At 40.4% G+C, this 20,126-nt stretch overlaps 1 protein-coding gene across 1 annotated transcript in view; it reads right to left on the minus strand.

Moving 5' to 3' along the window:
• The window catches only part of MED12L (mediator complex subunit 12L), a 374,036-nt gene that overhangs the window by 300,858 nt on the left and 53,052 nt on the right, over window positions 1–20,126 (minus strand). The window contains 1 exon segment of the mRNA XM_037526655.2: window positions 8,927–9,096. Within this exon segment, the coding sequence (XP_037382552.2) occupies window positions 8,927–9,096 (170 nt within the window).

A 20,126-nucleotide genomic window follows, 5' to 3' on the forward strand; every position in this document is an offset into this window, starting at 1 on the left:
AAACTGTCCAAAGAGGACAGTTGCCATAAAAGAGGACCAGAAGAGAGGAAAGCTCAGAACCCTGCTACCCTCTCCCACCCACAAAGTCTGGAGGACCAACAGAAAGGAGGAAAAAAAACACACAAAAAAAGAACAAACTACAGATCAAGTGGGACACTGAGCAGAAAGTTACCATTTCAGGCAGCACACCCTACAAACAGGAACTGTGGAGAAACATGCAGGAATTGCCCTGGAGGTGAGCGAAGGACTCCGAGGAGACCTCCAAATAGCCCAAGGCCAGCCAGTAAGCTTGTGCAGAAAAGCTGCAAACTCGAAAAGCATATGCAGATCAAAGCTGACCAGCTCCCTGTGCCCACGACCTAGGTTTGTGGGGAGACAAGCAGAAGCCATCAATGAGGTGATGTCGCTCACTGAGTAATCAGAAACCAGGAGTCCGGACCTGGGAGCAGGGTGCAAACGGCATTATTACTGCGGGCACTGAACGGGGCTACAGCACACGTCTTGTATCTGAGGGCTTCGGAACTGAGACTCTGGGCACGAAATTTGGAGTGTGGGATCCCCACGACAGCAGGGCACAGGGCAGACACAGCATCCTCACGCCATTGAGGCGCTCCACACCACTCCCACTCTGTTCCCCAGAGCCACTGGGAAAAAAACATCTCTAGAAGGACACTAGGAAAGATCTCTGGCGCCACCTAGTGACCAGAAAAAAATCACCAACATCCTATAGCTGGAAACCAGGGATCCCAAAAACACCCTCAGGCTCTGAGAGAGGGTGGGCCACACAAACGGGGGTAAGAAGGGAAGTAAGGCATGGAGCAAGACCCCATCCTGGAACTGAGAGCCAGGCACAAGTTATGGGATGTGGGGCGCATAATAGCAGCGGGCACTGCACAGGGTGTCAGCCCAGCGTTTTGGATCTGAAAGCCCTGGAACTGAGGCCTAGAGTGCAGAATTCAGGGCGCAGGATCCATACAGCTGCAGGCACAGCACAGGGTGAACACAGGGCAGACACAGGACCCAGCTTGAATAACAGCCCATGTTGAGGTGCTCCCCTTCGCCCCCCTCCATTTCTCAGAGAACCACTGGGAAAAAGCACAGTCAGCAAGTGCAGGTATCTGGCACCATCTTGTGACCAGAACAAAATCACCAACTAGCTGATTCCCTGTTGGAAATGAGTAAATACAGAGGGAGGGAACTGTAAGGGACAGAGCCCAGCAACACAGCATCAACAACCTGGTGGAGTTTTGTCCTACCAGTGCTGGTCTCAATCTGGTAAACAGTTTCCGACACCCCTAAAGCAGCACCCCTAAAGATGCCCGCCAACATCAGTGACGCAACGGCCCAACGCATAGAACTAATTAGAAAGCAAACAACAGGGAGAAGAAAAAATATAAATAACCATGCAAGCCAGCAAGAGAAGGACACACCACAAAAAGAAATACAGTCACCAGAGCTCACATGGAAGAACTTCTCGGCCTATCAGATAGAGAATTAATGATCATCATGATTAAAAAAGCAGAAAGAAAATGAAAAGGAAGATGATTTGAGACAAATAATCACTGAGCTAAGAATGAAATGAAGACCTTAAGAAAGGAAAGAAAAGACACACAAGAGATTAAAAGATTACTACAGAAGATAAAGAACTCTGGGAAAAGCAATGAAAACAGAATAGATGAAATGGAAGAATGGATCAGTACTCTCTAAGATACAGAAAGAAAAAGAGCCAAAAGAGGAAAAGGTGAGAGAAGTGCAAATGAAGCAGTATGAGGAGACTCTTAGACAATGATCAGACTCCATGAAGAGAGGAAATGGAAGAGTTATAGGTATTCCAGAAGGTGCGGAGAGAGACAAAGGAACTGAGAAATTATTCAAGGAGATAACTGAAGAAAACTTCCCAAGAATGAAAAAGGAGACGAATATAGACATACAAGAAGTGAGAAGAACTCCCAATTACCACAATGAAAAGAAAACTACAGCAAGACACACAATAGTAAAGCCTGCAAGAGTCCAAAACAAGGAAAAAATAATGAAACTGGTAAGGGGGGAAGAAACTTACAGATAACTTACAAGGGAAAACCAATCAGGTTAACTTCAGACTTCTCCAAAGAAACATTACGGGCAAGAAGAGAACAGAATAACATATTCAGCAAACCTCAAGACAGCAAATGCCAACCAAGAATACATTACCCTGCAAAGCTCTCTTTCCTCTATGAAGAAAAAATATAGACCTTCTCAGACAAACAGAAACTTCAGAAATTCATTATAATTAAACCCCGACACCAAAAAATTCTACAAGAAGTCCTAAAGCCAAAACCAAGAAAGGAATGAACAAGAAGAGGAGAATAAAGCAAGGAATAAAATCACAAAAAAGACAAACAAAATGGCAAATACAGATACCAACATATCAATATTAACTCTAAAAGTAAATGGATTAAACTCTTCAATAAAAAGTCACAGAGTAGCAGGCTGGATTAAAAAACAAAATCCAACCTTCTGCTGTCTCCAGGAAACATATTTAACCACAAAAGATAAACACAGACTGAAAGTAAAAGGTTGGAAAACAATCCTACAGGCAAATGGACCAAAAGAGAAGGCAGGAACAGCCATACTTACATTAGATAAAAGAGACTTCAAATTAAAAAAGGTAAAATTAAGAGACATAGACGGATACTACATCATGATCAAGGGGACAATACATGAGGAAGATATAACACTCATCAACATACACTCACCCAATGAAGGGGCACCAAAATATATTAGACAATTATTATCAGCTCTGAAAACAGACATGAAAGAAAATACATATACAGCGGGAGACTTCAATACCCCACACTCACCAATGGACAGATCAACGAGACAAAAAATAAATAAAGACACTAGAGCCCTAAATAAAGACATAAAGGGCCTCCCCAGTGGCGCAGCAGTTGAGCGCTGGGTTGCAAAGATGCCCGCTGCGCAGCCTCTACAATGCCGGGTTCAATCCCCAGCCACCAGGCGAGAGTCCCACATGGCGCACATACCTCTAATGCCACCCGCTGCTCCCCTGAGCAGTGTACTTCGGTCCTTCTGCCTATTCTCCCCCCTGCTCTGGCTCTGGTGAATTCTCTCACCCTCCTGCTCTTCTGACTGTACCCAGTGCTTGTATAAATAAATCTTTTTTAAAAAGAAATAAATAAATAAAGACATAGAACGCATGGCCTTAACAGACATCTATAGGGCACTGCACCCAAAAAAATCCAAGTACACATTTTTCTCAAGTGCACATGGATCATTCTCCAGAATTGATCACACACTGAGTCACAAGACAAACATCAACAGAGACATGATAATCAAAATTATTCCAACTATCTTCTCCGATCATAAAGGCATCAAGTTAGAAATAAATCATGAAAAGAAAACAAGGAACCCTCCCACTTCATGGAGATTGAAATCCATACTACTGGAAGACCACTGGACTAATGAGGGGATCAAAGAAGAAATTAAAAAATACTTTGAGTTGAACGACAAGCAGGACACCACTTTCCAGCATGTATGGGATGCAGCAAAAGCAGTAATAAGAGGAAAATATACAGCAATCAGGCTCACATCAACAAACAAGAAAGAATTCAAAGAAACAACCTAATCTCACATCTCAAATAGCTAGAAAAAGAATTTTAAAAAAAAACCCTAAAGCCAGCAGAAGAAAGGAAATAATAAAAATCAAAGCAGAAATAAATGAATTAGAAATTAAAAAAACAATCCAAAAGATCTATGAAACCAAAGGTTGGTTCTTTGAAAAAATAAACAAAATAGACAAACCTCTGGCCAGGCTCAAAAAGAAAAAAACGGGAGAAAATACATATAAATTGGATTATAAATGAAAGAGGAGAAATCACAACAGGCTCAGTAGAAATCAAAATAATAAATCAGAGATTACTATGAACACTTATATGCAAACAAATTCAACAACCTAGAAGTGATGGACAAATTCCTAGAATGATACAATCATCCAAAGCTGGACAAAGAAGAAATAAAACAACTAAACAGACCAATTACAAGCAGCAAAACTGAGGCAGGAATCAAAGAACTCCCCAAAAACAAAAGCCCAGGCCCAGACAGCTTCACAAATGAATTCTACCAAACATTCAGCAGTGAATTAGTGCCTATCCTACACAAAAATTCTTTCAAAAAATTGAAAAGGAAGTAATACTACCAAATACATTCTACAAAGCCAACATTACACTAATACCAAAACCAAACAAAGACAGCACAAGAAAAGATAATTACAGGCCAATCTCCCTAATGAACACTGATGCAAAAACCCTCAACAAAATCCTTGCCAACAGAATCCAACAATGCATCAAAGGGACAGTACACCACGATCAAGTGGGATTCATCCCAGGGGCACAAAGATGGTTCAACATACGAAAATCAATCAGTGTAATCCAACACATCAACAAAAAGAAAAATAAAAACCATATGATCCTATCAATAGATACTGAAAAAGCATTTGACATAGCTCAACTTCCATTTATGATGAAGGGCCTTGAAATTCTCAGGATAGAAGGAACATACCTTAAAGTGATAAAAGCCATATACGACAAACCCACTGCCAATATTATTCTCAATGGCGAAAAGCTGAAGGCCTTTCCTTTAAGATCAGGAACAAGACAAGGATGTCCTCTCTCACCACTGCTCTTCAATATAATATTGGAGGTCCTAGCCAGGGCAATAAGACAAGAGAAAGACATACAAGGAATCCAAATAGGGAAAGAAGAAGTAAAACTATCACTATTTGCAAACAATATGTTACTATACATGGAGAACCCTAAAAACTCCACAGAAAAACTACTCAAAATGATCAACCAGTTCAGTAAAGTAGTAGGATACAAAGTCAACACACAAAAATAAGTAGCCTTCCTATACACAAACAATCAATTTTAAGAAGAAGAAATCAAGAAAACCATCCCTTTTATAATTGAAACAAAAAAAAAATCAAATACTTGGGAATAAACCTAACAAAAGAGGTGAAAGACCTATACAAAGAAAATTATAAAATACTGTTAAGAGAAATTGAAGAAGACACAAAGAAATGGAAAGACATCCCCTGCTCATGGATTGGAAGAATTAACATTATTAAAATGGCCATCATCCCAAAAGCAATATACAGACTCAATGCTATTCCAATAAAAATCTCAATGACATTCTTCAAAGAAATAGAACAAACACTGATGAAGTTCATATGGAACCACAAAAAACCACGAATAGCCAAAGCCCTACTGATGAAAATAAAGGAGAAAGGAGGTTATCACACTTCCAAACTTCCAGCTATACTACAAAGCCATAATAATTAAAACAGTTTGGTATTGAAACAAAAACAGACACACAGACCAATGGAACCAGATAGAGAGCCAAGAAATAAAGCCATACTTATATGAACAACTAAACTTTGACAGAGGAGCAGAGCAAAGAATATGCAATGGAACATGGACAGTTTGTTTAATAAATGGTGCTGGGAAAACTGGACCTCCACATGCAAAAAAATGAAACTAGACCACTACCTCTCACCATGCACAAAAATCAACTCAAAATGGATAAAAGAACTGGACATAAGACCTGAAACTATAAAATATATAGAAGAAAATATAGGTAAAACACTACAAGACACACATCTCAAAAACATCTTTAAAGACTCATCCTCCAGAGCACTGACAGTGACAGTGAAGGCAAAGATAAACACCTGGGATCACATCAAACTGAAAAGCTTCTGCACAGCAAAAGAGACATTACCCAAAACAGAGAGACATCCCACTAATTGGGAAAAAAAATCTTTGCACTCCATTCAACTGATAAGGGACCGATCACAAAGATACACAAAGAACTCACAGGACTCAACAAAAACAACATAAACAATCCAGTCAAGAAATGGGCAGAAGAACTTAAAAGACATTTCTCCAAAGAGGAAATGCAAATGGCCAACAGGCATATGAAAAAATGTTCAACATCCCTTATAATCAGAGAAATACAAATCAAAACCACGTGGAGGGCCTCCCCTGGTGGCGCAGGCGGTTGAGCACTGCGCTGTGAAGCTGTCCACAGCTTCTGCAGTGCCAGTTCGATCCCAGCCGGCCAGCGAGGGTCTCACATAGCACCACAGACCTCTCCTGTCGTGCCCACTGTTCCCCTCAGCAGTGTATTTCGTCAGTCTGCCTGTTCTGTTCCCCGCTCTGTCTCTGGTGAATCCTCTCACCCTCCCGCAGATCTGGCCTGTACCACGGTTCTTGTGTAAATAAATAAATAAATCTTAAAAAAAAAAAAAACCACTGAGATACCACCTTACACCAGTAAGAATGGCACATATCAAAAAAACAAGCAACAACAAATGTTGGCGAGGATGTGGTGAAAAAGGAACTCTCCTATATTGCTAGTGGGAGTGCAAACTGGTCCAACCACTATGGAAAGCTGTCTGGAGGTTCCTCAGTCTACTAAAAATGGAGCTACCATACGACCCAGCAATTCCACTCCTAGGGATCTACCCAAAGGACACAAAAACATTGATTTAAAAGAACACCTGTACACATGTGTTTATTGCAGCACTATTTACAATAGGTAAAACCTGGAAACAACCCAAATGCCAAAAAATAGATGACTGGATCAAGAAGATGTGGTATATATACACAATGGAATATTATTCAGCAATCAAAAAAGATAAACTCATGCCATTTGCAGCAACATGGATGGAGCAGAAGGAATTATTCTCAGTGAAATAAGCCAGAAGGAAAAAGAAAAATATAGGATGGTTTGATTTATAAGAGAGAATATAGGGGAAACAAATAAGACATTAATGTAAAAAGAAAATAGTAACAGTACAAAACACAACAAAGCAAAACCAGACAATTACAAACCAGAGACATACTGCAGGGGAGGAGGAGGGAGAGGGGGGAGAGGGATGAAGGGAGGGGCACAGACGACTGTGGTGATGGTGTATAGGTGCCTTGGGGAAGGAAATTCTATGGGGACTCAATCTGAGGGGGTGGGGGGAAGCAAATATTGTTTAAAAATAAAAACAATAAGGGCCTCCCCTGGTGGCGCAGCAGTTGAGCACTGGGTTGCAAGGCTGCCCGCAGCCTCTGCAGCACCAGTTCAATCCCCAGCCAACGGCGAGGGTCCCACACACACAAAAAAATAATAATAATAATAATAATTAAATAAATAAATTAAATAATGAAAAGGTAAAACTAAATAAATAAAAAGAACCTTTATAAACATGATTTCCAAAGAGTACATACTAGTCCATTCTCAAGACACTTTATATGCCCATCCCATCATTTTTCTACATATGTCTGCACATGTATCTATCTAGGTTAGTATCACTTTCCAGAACATGACAAGTGAAAATATAATGAGATTTAAAGTTTTAACATTAATATGTCAATTGGATTCATCAGTTTAAGCCCTAACTGCTTTTTAGAAAAAGAGAGTGATTTCAGTGTTCCTAATACATAAAGTAATACTTCAAAAAACAAAGGTGCAGGCTCAATCCTTAGCTCCAAGAAGTCAGATAAGAGATTAGAATAGGTACTGAAGTTGTTCTCTACTAAATGGAAGTAGAATTTGTAAGAGTTGGTTTTATTGACTTAAAGTAATGCTACTTCCCAAAAGGATCATGCTTCTTCCTCATTTGAGCTCTCAGAAAGTCATTTACCATCTGCTCTAAGGGGGAAATTTATAAATCACCATCTTTTCTGTTTTTTTTTAAAAGATTTATTTATTTATGCATACAAGAACTGGGGTACAGGCCAGAACTGTGAGGGGGTGAGAGTATTCACCAGAGACAAGAGTGGGGAACAGAACAGGCAGATCTACTGAAATACACTGCTGAGGGGAGCAGCGGGGCGAATTAGGAGAGGTCCACTGCACCATGTGGGTTGCTCCCTGGCCAGGGATCGAACTCATACTGCAGTGGCTGTGGATAGCTTCACAGGTGGCGTCTTAACCCCTTGCTTCACCAGGGAGGCCCAAACCACACATCTCTTCTACCCCCTTCCTCTTTGATCAAGATAGCAGGTAGTGAAAGTCTATACCAGCAATATAACAATACAACTTCAGCTGAAGACACTTCTTCCACAGACCAGGATTAAGTAGGCCTATAACAGTACCAGCGTCCTCTGCTGGCCATTACATTGGTTTGTCTGGATGAGTGTCCAATCAGTCCTCAAAGCTCTTACCACTCAACTGCACTTGGAATGGCAGTTGAATGAACTTTAAATGATCTTGCCTCTGAATAGCAAAACCCTAAAGGAGATGTGCTATGAGACAGAAGGCATCAATAAAAGCTGTTTTTTTGACTAAATACTCCAGTTTTTGCAAAATAAAAACTAAAAGGATTAAATTTAATAGCACAATTACAAAGAAATTAATGACATTAAGAGTTGACATCAGGGCCTCCCCTGGTGGCGCAGCAGTTGAGCGCTGGGTTGCGAAGCTGCCTGCAGCCTCTGCAGTGCCAGTTCGATCCCGGGCCACCGGCAAGGGTCCCACATGGCACGCAGACTTCTCCTGCCACCCACTGCTCCCCTCAGCGGTGTATGTCGTCGGTCTGCCTGTCTGTTCCCCGCTCTGGTTCTGGTGAATTCTCTCGCCCTCCTGCGCTTCTGACTGTACCCAGTGCTTGTATAAATAAATAAATAAATCTTTAAAAAAAAAAAAAAGAGTTGACATCATTGAAAGCTGGAGATCAATATGTATAATGAGAATCTGTCATCACAGTGCAAATGTGTTACCTGGAACACAAGTCAATGTAAGAAATGTCATATTGTTTTTTTTTTAATGTATTGCTTTACGTAAAGATACAATTTAACCCAAAGAAAACTAGACTATAAGGAATTTGCTATCTTTTTAAAAAAGAACGCTGTTCAGGTCTTGGATTTCTTGGAAAGGTTACCTGGAACATATGAAAGGCCAGCTTTTCATTGTACTCCCACTGCCTGATGGCTTGCTCCACATCTGGAGGCACAGGAATAGGGCCGTCACCTGTGCTGGAAGCCATGTGGTAAAAGTCAGAAATCTTTGCCAGCTGCTCTCGAAGATATCTGGTAGATATTTGTGTCCACTCTGCATTGAAAAAAACAAAAACAAAAAACAAAAAAAAAAATTTGCATTTCTGGGCAATGACGGGTGGAAGAATTAACTTTCTGTCCCCCTCTCTGATTATTGTAAAGATGTGCTAATAGAACAAACATCTACTACATAAAAATGGCTTTTGCATGCAGTTTAGAAGAGCATGCCCACCCCGAAGCCCTCAGTACTTACTGCATAACACTAGAGTGACATGGACTGCCCTGCACAGCCACAAGAAACACTAGCCAGGTCTTGGTTAGATCAATTGGCCCTGCCCTTATGCCTCTGTGACTCTTAAAATGGGAGGTGGAAATGCCACATAAGAATTAGTGCATTAATTAGCATCTGGGGATGCTGCCTGTCAAACAACCCTCTGTATTAAACAACAGAGTGCATAACAAAACTATCAAAGGCACAAGCAGGAAATGGAATGATGGAGGTGAGTCCTTCAAGAAATCTCAAGTCTATACCAAAAGAATTTATAATCCCCCAAACACAACCATCTTATGGTATGTTTTCAGGCCCCAAATCATGTTTTAAACATGCCTAATTAAGAGATGCTATGACAGCCCTCCCTCGTGGCCTAGGGGTTAAGCTCCGTGTTATCACCTTCACAGCCTGAGTTCATCCCTGGCCAGGGAGCTAACCCATATATGGCCCAGCAGACCTCTCCTCTCTTGCCTGCTGCTCCCCTTTGCAGTGCATTTCAGCCTGTTTTGCTCCCCACTCTGTCTCTGGTGAATCTTCTCACTCCACCACCCCACACCTCTGGCCTATACCCCAGTTCTTCTATGCAAAAAAGGGGGGAAAAAGAGGTGCTACAATGCATGGCATTCAATGCCACCTGGCCCCTGGTGTCCTCCACTCCCCCCAAGGATTTGGCAGGGATACTAGTGGCTGCCCTCTGGACAACCAACTGGACCTTCAATGTTCTTACTCTCCTCAACCAAAACAAGACACCTCAGAACCTTTTCACAAGAGTAGTGAGCAACAAAAGGTAGGAAACTGGGAAGGAACTGGAAAAATAAGATTTTAAATATCACTAAAATTCAAAAATGCCTTCCACAGGGGCACAAATTAAATCAGTGTGTTGCCTCTGGCAACCATGAGGGATATGATGCCAACTTTAGCCCATTCTGTGGATAAAAAATGTAATAATTGCATGCTCACAGCCAAATTTCCCCAAGGATTAGCAAAACAGCATTTCAGAAGAAACCATCCTACTGAATCATTACCACATAATGCCATTTTCCCATTAATTCAGCAATGGGTCCTCCCACCTCCTTATTTTTAAAGGAAGCTATTTTGACAAAAGTAAGAGTAAAAACTAAACATGTGTTAGGAATTGAGTGCTTTGTTTTTATTTTTTAAGTACTGTTAAAAAACACTTGACAACAGTACCTAGAGATAACTACTGTTAAGTTTTGCTCTAAACCACTTCTTTTAATTTTGTCTTATTTAAAATTAAAATTAAAATGCATGTGTTCAACTCCAGGAATAAGTCACTGCAAAAAGATGAACAAATACTAGGTCAACATTCTGTGCATAGTATAACAGTTTTTCAGAAAACACCACCAATAATCATTATCATAAAAATTAACTCACTGACATTAAAAATAAAACAGTAGATTATCAATGTTATCTGGAGCCCCTGTTATGGGCTACAGAGTCACGACATTCATTTGTTCAATCAGAATGCCAACCATTGAATGAGATGAGCTTAGCTTAGCTATAATAAGCAAAACCAAAAATTACAAGGATCCAAATCCTAGCTTTTTGTGACAAGCTTGTTATTAACTCACTGTCAGTATGGTACTATTCTCATTATCTCCCCACAGAATATTTTAGCCTCAAGAGATAAAAATAACATATTCACACAACCCTCCTCTGTGTAGGGTATATTTTCTTTATCAGACTATTTTTGAAAATACAGAATATATGTTCAATGTAGAAAATTTATAATGTAGATACGAAAACAGAAGGAAAAAAATGGAATTCTGTCTCTAGTAGTCACCAGATATTTTGAAACATCTTTTCAGTCTTTTTTTTCCTCTATGTATGCTTCAATTGTTCATATAAACATGTCTTTAAAAGATAAATAGCTGGGCCTTCCCGGTGGCACAGCGGTTGAGCGCTGGGTTGCGAAGCTGCCTGCGGCCTCTGCGGCGCCGGTTCGATCCCCGGCTGCTCCCCGGCCACAGGAGGAGGGTCCCACATGGCGTGCAGACCTCTCCTGCCGCCCGCTGCTCCCCTCAGCAGTGTACTTCGGTCCTTCTGCCTGCTCTGCTCCCGGCTCTGGCTCTGGTGAATTCTCTCACCCTCCCGCGCTTCTGACTGTACCCAGTGCATGTATAAACAAAACAAACAAACAAACAAATAAATAAAATAAAATAAAACATGCCTCTATAAAAAAATAAATAAATAAAAGATAAAAAGCTGACTACACCATTTCACAATATGGAATCCTTTTAGAACCTAAGTGGAACCTAAATGTAGCTCTCCCAATAGTCTATTTTAACTTTTAATGGTATTTAACTGACATTAAGTTATCCTATCAATCAGATAGACTCAGAGATCTGGGAAAGTAGATCAGTAAAAACAATTAAGATGCATATAAAAATGTTTTTAAACAATTGAAAACAGAAAATAAATGGCCAATAGTATTACGATTATTAGGATTCACTGGCACCACTCAGGCTCAGGATTGGTGATTACAGGGAGCAATGTAGGAAGCAGTAGCCAGACAGGTCCTCAACCTGAGGCATAGTGAGTCCAAAGGGACACGCTCAACAAATGCCAAGCCTTGGGCCCCAACCACCATGTTCTCGATTAGTTGGTCTAAAATAGGGGCCAGTGTGGGGGGACAAAAAAAAAAAAAAAAAAAGATGGCTAGGGAAGAATCAAAAGTAGAAAATATGCAGAGAGTGACCAAAGAGGCTACTCTGAAAGTGGAGCAGTTCTAAATTCAAACAACTCAGAGGTTATGACCATGCTGGCTGGCAGCATCCTGACGCTGAGAAGCACTTAAGGGCCATGAAGCCTATTTCATAAAGTTCATGAACGCTGACTGTAACTGCAAGTAACACCAGGGATCAGAATTGAAAAGAATTTAGACAATGCTCTCCCAAATGCCCAAGAATCCCTGAACCACCATTCCTTCTGTGTTAATGCCCAACCCCCTAAGTAGAAGGGGTTCCAGAGGTCATGCATTTCACACCATATTTTTCAGATGCAGGCACTGTATGTTTACTAAAGGTCACACAGATAAAGCAATGAACAAAAAAGATGTAAAAATACTATGTAAATTAATAAGCATGATGGGCAAGAGCACTGCTATGCCAGTTATGTTAAGTTCCTAGGCCTGGATTACCTGCCACATTGAAAAGACAACTGGGAATTCAGTGAAGTAGAAACAGACGGCCTGGCAGCAAATAAAGAACATGCTAAAAGCAGCCAGGCTTCCAGAAAAGGTGGCCTGACAGTGAGGTCAGCAGGTAACACAGGCAGCATTTGCTGGTATTGGCAAAATAAGCTTAAAATAGATGGACCCTGGGTTCGAATCCCAGCCCTGCTGCTCAGTCACGTGACCTAGTGCAAGAAAGCTAGCCTTGGCTAAATCTGTGTCTTTATCTGTACAAGAGGGATTAACAAGATATATGTCAGAATTAGGTGGATGCAGAAATGATTAGCAAGTGGCAACTAGCATCAACATTAGTGTGATGAAAACATTTTAGAAAAGAAACTAACAGACCTTGACTGTCAAAACAGACCTCTGTCACCGATGTGAGACCCTGCCTGTGCCTCCGCTGAGCTGCCAGTACCTCATACAGTGTTCTGGAAATGTATTTGTGGAATCATTAAATGTCAGTATTGTGGTTCAAAAACCATCAATGGATCCACAATCCTTATGAATTAAGGCCAAACTCCTCAGTTAGGAATTAAAACAACTTCAAATACTTTCTATCACCACAGCTCTGCTAGCTCAAGCAGCTTTCCCTCTAACTCAGAAGCTATGACGCTCTCTCCACCTACAATACTTTCTCTGCTCACCTATACTTAAGGTGGAAATTGTTAAGGACACAATTAAAATATGACATCAAATGTCACTAGCCCACTCTAGTCTCTGGACCCCACCCCACCACCTAGAGGGGATCTCCCTCTCTTCTCTGACTTAGAATTTTCTCCACTTCCTCCATTCCCATAATACTGTAACTCTCAATTTCTAAGTAGTGACTTGAATCAACCCTCCAGAGTTCTCCCAAAGTAACTACTATATAAAGTACTTCCCCAATTACTCTGACTCTCAAATCTTCACATAGACACTTCACTTTATTGGTTAAGCTCATCACTAGAATGTTTCAAATTCCACTATAGGGAAAATTCCAAATTCCTGCACTACAACACTCAGAATTTATTACAACCAATACCACTATGAGCATCGGCTCATCAACATGCCACAAAAAGCCCATCCTGATACTGAATTTATCATTCCTTTCAATAAGTTTACAGTAAAAACAAATATACATCATTTAATTTTATGTAGGCTCATTTCCCAAGCTACATTCTTTCCTTTAATCACCCACTATGCAAAATAAATGCAAAAGAAATATGTATTTTTTTAAATTCCCACCAAGTCCAGAGACTAGGCACATATGTTTCAGGTGGGATGCTTGATACAGACTTTAAATCAAAGGTAATGGGCTCCTTGATGGAACAATCTGTACCCTCATAAATTCTTCCTGAGGCAACAATAAAAAGTTCTTGCCTCTCCTCTGGAACAGCATGGCTCTCAAATCTGCAGGATGTAGTAGATTTAACCAGCCTGACTTTCAAGCAGACTCAATAGGGAAAAAACTTCCAGTACAAAGATGATGTTTCACATTTAATTTCTGAACACTCAATAAGAAAGACTGAAAGATTTTCCACCATAAATGACTTTTATCATTTTTCTGTTGTTAAAAATCTTTGATTGAAGGCGTGAACAGATACTGATAAAGTAAAAAGACAACCCACACACTGGGGACAATATTTGCAAATCACATCATAAGAGACTTGAATCTTGAAAATATAATGAACTATCATAATCCAAAAATAGAAAGGTAAGCCATTCTTTAAAATGGACAAAGAATCTGAACAAACACTTCTCCAAAGAAGACAAATGGCTGGTAAATACACATACAAAAATGCTCAATGCTCAATATCATTCACCAACCAGGAAAATACAAATCAAAACCACAATGGACACTTACCACTAGGAACAGTTATAAACAGAAAGATAGATAATAACAAGTGGTGGTGAAGATGTATAAAAATAAGAGTCCTCATCCATTGTTGATGGGAATGTAAAATGGTGCAATCAATGTGGAAACCAGTCTGGTATTCCTTAAAACCCAGCAATTCCGTAACTAGTGACATACACAAGAAAAATGTAGTCAAATGCAAACAAATGATTGTTGAGCATGATTAAAAAGTGAGGGCAACCCAAATGTCTACCAACTGATGAATGGATCAATAAAATGTGTTACTTGCCACACAATGTGTTACCACCTGTCAGAAGAGGGAGTGAATTACTGATCTATACCACAACATGGATAGACCTTGAAATTATGATGCTAAATGAAAGAAACCAGTTTCAAAGGAGTATATGTCATGTGATTTCATTTATATGAAATGTCCAGAATTGGCTAATCTATGGGACTATTTTAATTGCCTGGGGCTAAGAAGGATTGAGAGGAAATGGGTGATGAAAATACCCTAAAATGTGGGGATGGTTTCACAACTCTGTGAATACACTGAACACCACTAAAAGGTATACTCTGAATAAATTGTAAAGCATGTGAATCATAGCTCAATAACGCTATTATATAATTTTATAAAGTTGTCCGTGAACACAGAATTACCTGTCGCAGACTCCTACTTAGTGCAAATGCAGAGTACCAGTTTTTATCTGGATGAGTAATTTTAATATACTGTTTTTAACTGGATGTTTCTCTCTAGTTTTATTTATTGAAATTAATAATTACTTGGAGATCACGGCGACAACTCAAGATAAAATAAAAACCATGTGCATTTAGCAGCAAACATTAAATGCCTACTGTGGGCCAGAAGCTCTAGCGGGGTCTGAGCCACAAAGGTGAGGAGTAAGCAGCCCCAACCTGAGGCAATTCATCCCAAAGGTAGGAAGACACCCAGGGATACTGACAACAATGAGGTAAGTGTTCTGATGAGGCAGGGAAAACAGAAGCAGCAGGGGGCAGGTACAAGGAAGCACAGCCTGAAAGAGCATGTGTGAGAGCAAGATAAAGGGAAGATAAAGAGTCATGAGGAAGACTCCTAGGTATGTTCCCAAAGGACACAGAAACATCAATTCCAAAGAGCACCTGCACCCCCATGTTTATAGCAGCACTATTTACAATAGCTAAGCTTTGGAAACAACCCAAATGCCCAAAAATAGATGACTGGATCAAGAAGATGTGGTACATATACACCACGGAATATTACTCAGCATTCAAAAAAGATAAACACATGCAATTTGCAGCAACATGGATGGTGCTGGAAGGGATCATGCTCAGCGAAATAAGCCAGAAAGAAAAAGAAAAATACTGGATGGTCTCACTCATAGCAGGAATCTAGAAAATTTAAATAAGGGACCAGGAAAAAGAATAACTATAAGAAAGAAAATATCAAAATCAACAAACAGCTATGAACCAGAGACACTCTATGTGGGGTGGGGGGCGGGGAAAGGAGGGATTGGGGTCAAAATAAGGGGGTTGTAATTGTATGGGGAATATAAAAATAAAATTTAAATAATAAAAACAATAATAAAATTTAAAAAAAAAAAGTCATGAGGAAGGATGGGAAGGTGGCCCAGACCAGAGGTCCTCACAGGCTACTGCACAAAATAACCACCAGAGGGCGTAAACATACAGCTCTGGCTCCCACTCCAGAGACGTTCACTCCACAGGTCTGCAGTGGGTTCCAGAAATCTCCATTTACAACCAGCAGCCAAGAAGTCTCTGACCCAGTCACTGACAAGGTATGGGGTTTGGTCTTATCACAAATAATTAAAAGCCACTGAAACATTTTAAGCAAAGGAATGACAAGATCAGATATATAAATTAAGACTCAGGGAGTTGTGGAGCAAACAAATGGAAATTGACTGCAAAGTCCAGTTGAGGAGATGACTGGAGGGAACCAAACTCAGAATGTGGTTCTGGCAAGTGAAGTACCAGCAGAAACAGTCCCAGGGACAGGTGGATTTGTTGTGCAGAGGAGGGATACCGGCTGTGCATGAATGGGCCCCCTGTCCTCCTCCAAGCCCAGAGCAGGTGCTCACTACTATGATGGCCAAGAGCACAGGGTCTGGAGTCAGGCACCCTGCTTCCAGGCCTGGGCCCCTGCACTTGCCTGCTCTGGAGTAGGGCAAATCACTCAGTCTCTGGTGCCTCAGCCATCTGTCTATAAAACGGGGCTAATAGGGTTATTCTGAAAACTAAATAAGATATGCTTATAACTGTGAGTAGCCAAAGCGCAGGCTTGGGAGAAAGCAAACTTAATGATTTATTAGGGTGGCACAGACAGGAGCCCACAGATGGGCAGGAAGCAAGCTCAGGTGATCTGGAGCTCACAGAATGGTCCAGGCAGGGAAGACAGGGGAGGACTTGCTGCCACCGGTACATCTGTACAGGTGTTTGGATGGGTGTGAGCAGACAGCCAAGGGAGAGTGACAATCTGTTTCTTTTTGAAGGTTAAGAAAACGGTGGGGGTGGAGAAGGAAGTCCAGAAAGAGAGGCAAAGGTCTGCCCTCCCACTATGAGCAAGGGGCACTATGCCCACAGAGCAAATAGTGGAGTCAAAGGAGGGATAATACCCAAAAAGATAGGGCCATTATAAGGCAAGCTATAAACAGATCTAAATAACTGCACAAGTGTGTGAGAGATTCCACACTAAAGGACTTCAGAGTAAAAAGAGACCAGAATGGCCAACAGAGGAAAGGGGGCCAACAAGGAAACCACAGGAGGATGAGGACGACGATATGCTGGCAGGAGCAGGACTGTCCAGAGGCGGCAGAAAACACCCAAGTGCACATTTCCTCCACTCAGCTGCCAGTGGAAGCCAACACCTCAGGAGCACATCAGTTTGGTAGGTTTGTCCTTCCCATTGCCAGGTTCCAAGCCTTGTTTCTATTCTGCTGCAGACACGTTAACTGTTGCATTGAGGTTTGTTCTTTTTTTTTCTTTCCAGTTGTCCTTTTTCCCTATCAAAACTATACATGTGTCTGAAGTTCAGGCTCTTGGCAACCACAGAATCCAATTTTAGTCCCTAAAACAGAATTTCTTATTCAACATATCAACACACCACCAACTTCTTGATGCAAGTAGTTCAGGGGGTTTCCTCCTCATGAAGGGGCATGTTGAATACCTGTCATTACAGGCTCACCCCCCCAAACCCCAGGGCATGAGAGAGGTTTGAAATGAATGACATAATTGTCATAAGTTTCTCAAATGTTTTCACACTTCTGTACACACCTAAGTGAACCTCAGCTTTGGTCAGGGAGAGAGATTCCTATCATAGAATAACCGGGACATCATTTTTACAAATATTAAGCCACTACATTTAATTAACTCCATAGGCAGCCTTCCCCTTCTGCAACCAAGCCACAGCGTCTGCCAGCCCAAGACAGAAAGTGCCGTCAGGGCAGCAGCCTCACGTGGAGCCCACAGAGCTGCTCCCTGTGTGGAGCCCTCACCTCCTCGTGCTCCTATAGCCAGGCCTGGGTGCGAAGGTCAAGATGGGAGACAAGGAAAGCTCATGTTGGAAAGGAAGGAAGGATTTGGGAGATAGAGGGGAAACAGGAGCAGTGCCAATGAGAAGTATTTGCTACAGCCCCACAAGAGGTATCAAAGCTAACTGAATTATGATACCAGACATTTATTACCCTCATGCCTCTCCAGTTTCTGCTCCAGAGTGACAGAAAGGACCCTATCATTTGCAGAACAACAACAATAAAAATAATCCCACATTTTCTTCTTACACTTTGCACTGGAATTTAATTCCATCATTAGTTGAGGTCTGAATAAAGTTTCTACAATAAAAGTGGGGAAAAAGCATGTGTTTACTACTTAAGTAATAAATGCAGTTGCTATAAAGTTTGTAAGTAGCTAAACAAAATTTATATAGGTAAGAATTTTGCATTAGCACACAAATACAAACACTCCAGACATTAAATGGCCAGATAACTGTACAATAACTGGACCAAAAAGCTCTAAACTTAAAAATGACTATACTTTATGCAGACCAAATCACTGTATGCCCTTTCTCCCCATTATCTTCTCTTCCAGAACTCATCCTATTCTATCTTGCTGAAGACCAAAGGCAATGTGTGATATAGTCACTTAATCAAATTTATTCACTTTAGCTATGTTATTCTCACAAAGACATTCCAACTGTGACAGACTGTCACCGTCTGTACATCCTATGATTCCTTGACCCCCAAATAACAGTGAGTGAAAAGAGGGGTTACAGTCACTTTATTCCAAGGGCTTTACTTGGAAAATTATATACACTTTATCTGAAAATTACTCTGCACCTTACTTTTTTAATTAAAAAAAGCTTTCTATTCATCATGGAATTAACATTCCAGTACAAATTGCAAAAAAGGAAAGATCCAGCTTTTAGAAGGCAATAAAAGGTTAGAGTTCTTGACAAGAACAAGGCCACTACAGGCACAGTATGGAACAAGCACCAATGTCCTTAAAGGAAGATAAAAGCACACACTAAAGACAACATGAAAATGCATCTCAGAAGATACACAAGTAGCTGATACCAGCGATTGCTTCTGAAGAATGTTATGGGGATCTGGGAGGTGGTGGAATGAAGGAAGGTGAGGAAACTTACTAAACCCCACTTCTCAACAGTGTGTGTTTTCTACTATGGATATCAATTACTCATTTTTTAAAATCTTAATTCACCCAAACTAACAAGACCTGAAGAAATGATAGCATGAAAGAATGAAGCAAGTACAGTACACACAACAGAATTATAAACCCAACTCATTTGCTCTCAGTTGCCCAGAAGGAAGATGATTAGCTAATTTAAGACAAATACTTTTTAAGGTTAAAAAAAATAAAACAATATATAAAATATCCCCAATTTTTCCTTAAAGGCTAGATTTAAAGCCCAGTTCATTTCACTGTGTCAGAAAACTTTCCTTAACTTTCCCAGTCTCCCCACAGATTCCTACATGATTACAGCCAGAGATACAGTGGCTGTTGTTCTGCTCTATGTTTGCATTTTGTTTGCATACACAAACAAAAAGTGGTAGCCCCTGAAAGGGAGAGAACACACTGGAAGATGAATTTCTTCACAGCACCTACTTCAATGCATAGAATCTTAATAAACCTTTAACTAAATCACTCCTTACCCAAGTGAAATACAATATTCACAGAATTAATTTGTCTAAGGAATTTGAAAGCAATCATGGGCAGACAGAACCTTTGATTTCACCAAAAACTTAGCTAGTCATACACATACATATGCACACACACACACACACACACACACTCACCATCACACACCAACATTCTGATATGCTGCAGGCTATAATATTTTTACTCTGGAAAAAGTTGAATTATGCTCCCATTTACACAATAATGAGGAATGGCGTATAACTGCAGCATATGAGACTCGATTAGAACTGTAGATTTCCTGTAAATCAGAAAAGTACAGTGATAGTTGCCAGGAGCTGGTAGAAAAGAGGAATTATTGAATACATATAGAGTTTCAGTTTTCCAACATGAAAAAATTATAGATATGTTGCACAAAAAATATGCATATAGTTAAACCTACTAATGAACACCTACAATGGGTAAGATGATAAATTTTATGTTGACCATAACTGTTGTTTTTTTTTTTTTAATCTATGTAAGTCAGGAAACTTTTCATGTTCAGTAATGTGAGAACTAACAACCAGAAAAATATTAAAAGTCTTCTAATTTTTACAAACACCTACTTCATTTTTATTA

The sequence above is a fragment of the Talpa occidentalis genome, unplaced genomic scaffold, assembly GCF_014898055.3.
Source record: "Talpa occidentalis isolate TD23 unplaced genomic scaffold, MPIMG_talOcc4v2.1 talOcc4.4, whole genome shotgun sequence".
NCBI classification, from domain to species: domain Eukaryota; kingdom Metazoa; phylum Chordata; class Mammalia; order Eulipotyphla; family Talpidae; genus Talpa; species Talpa occidentalis.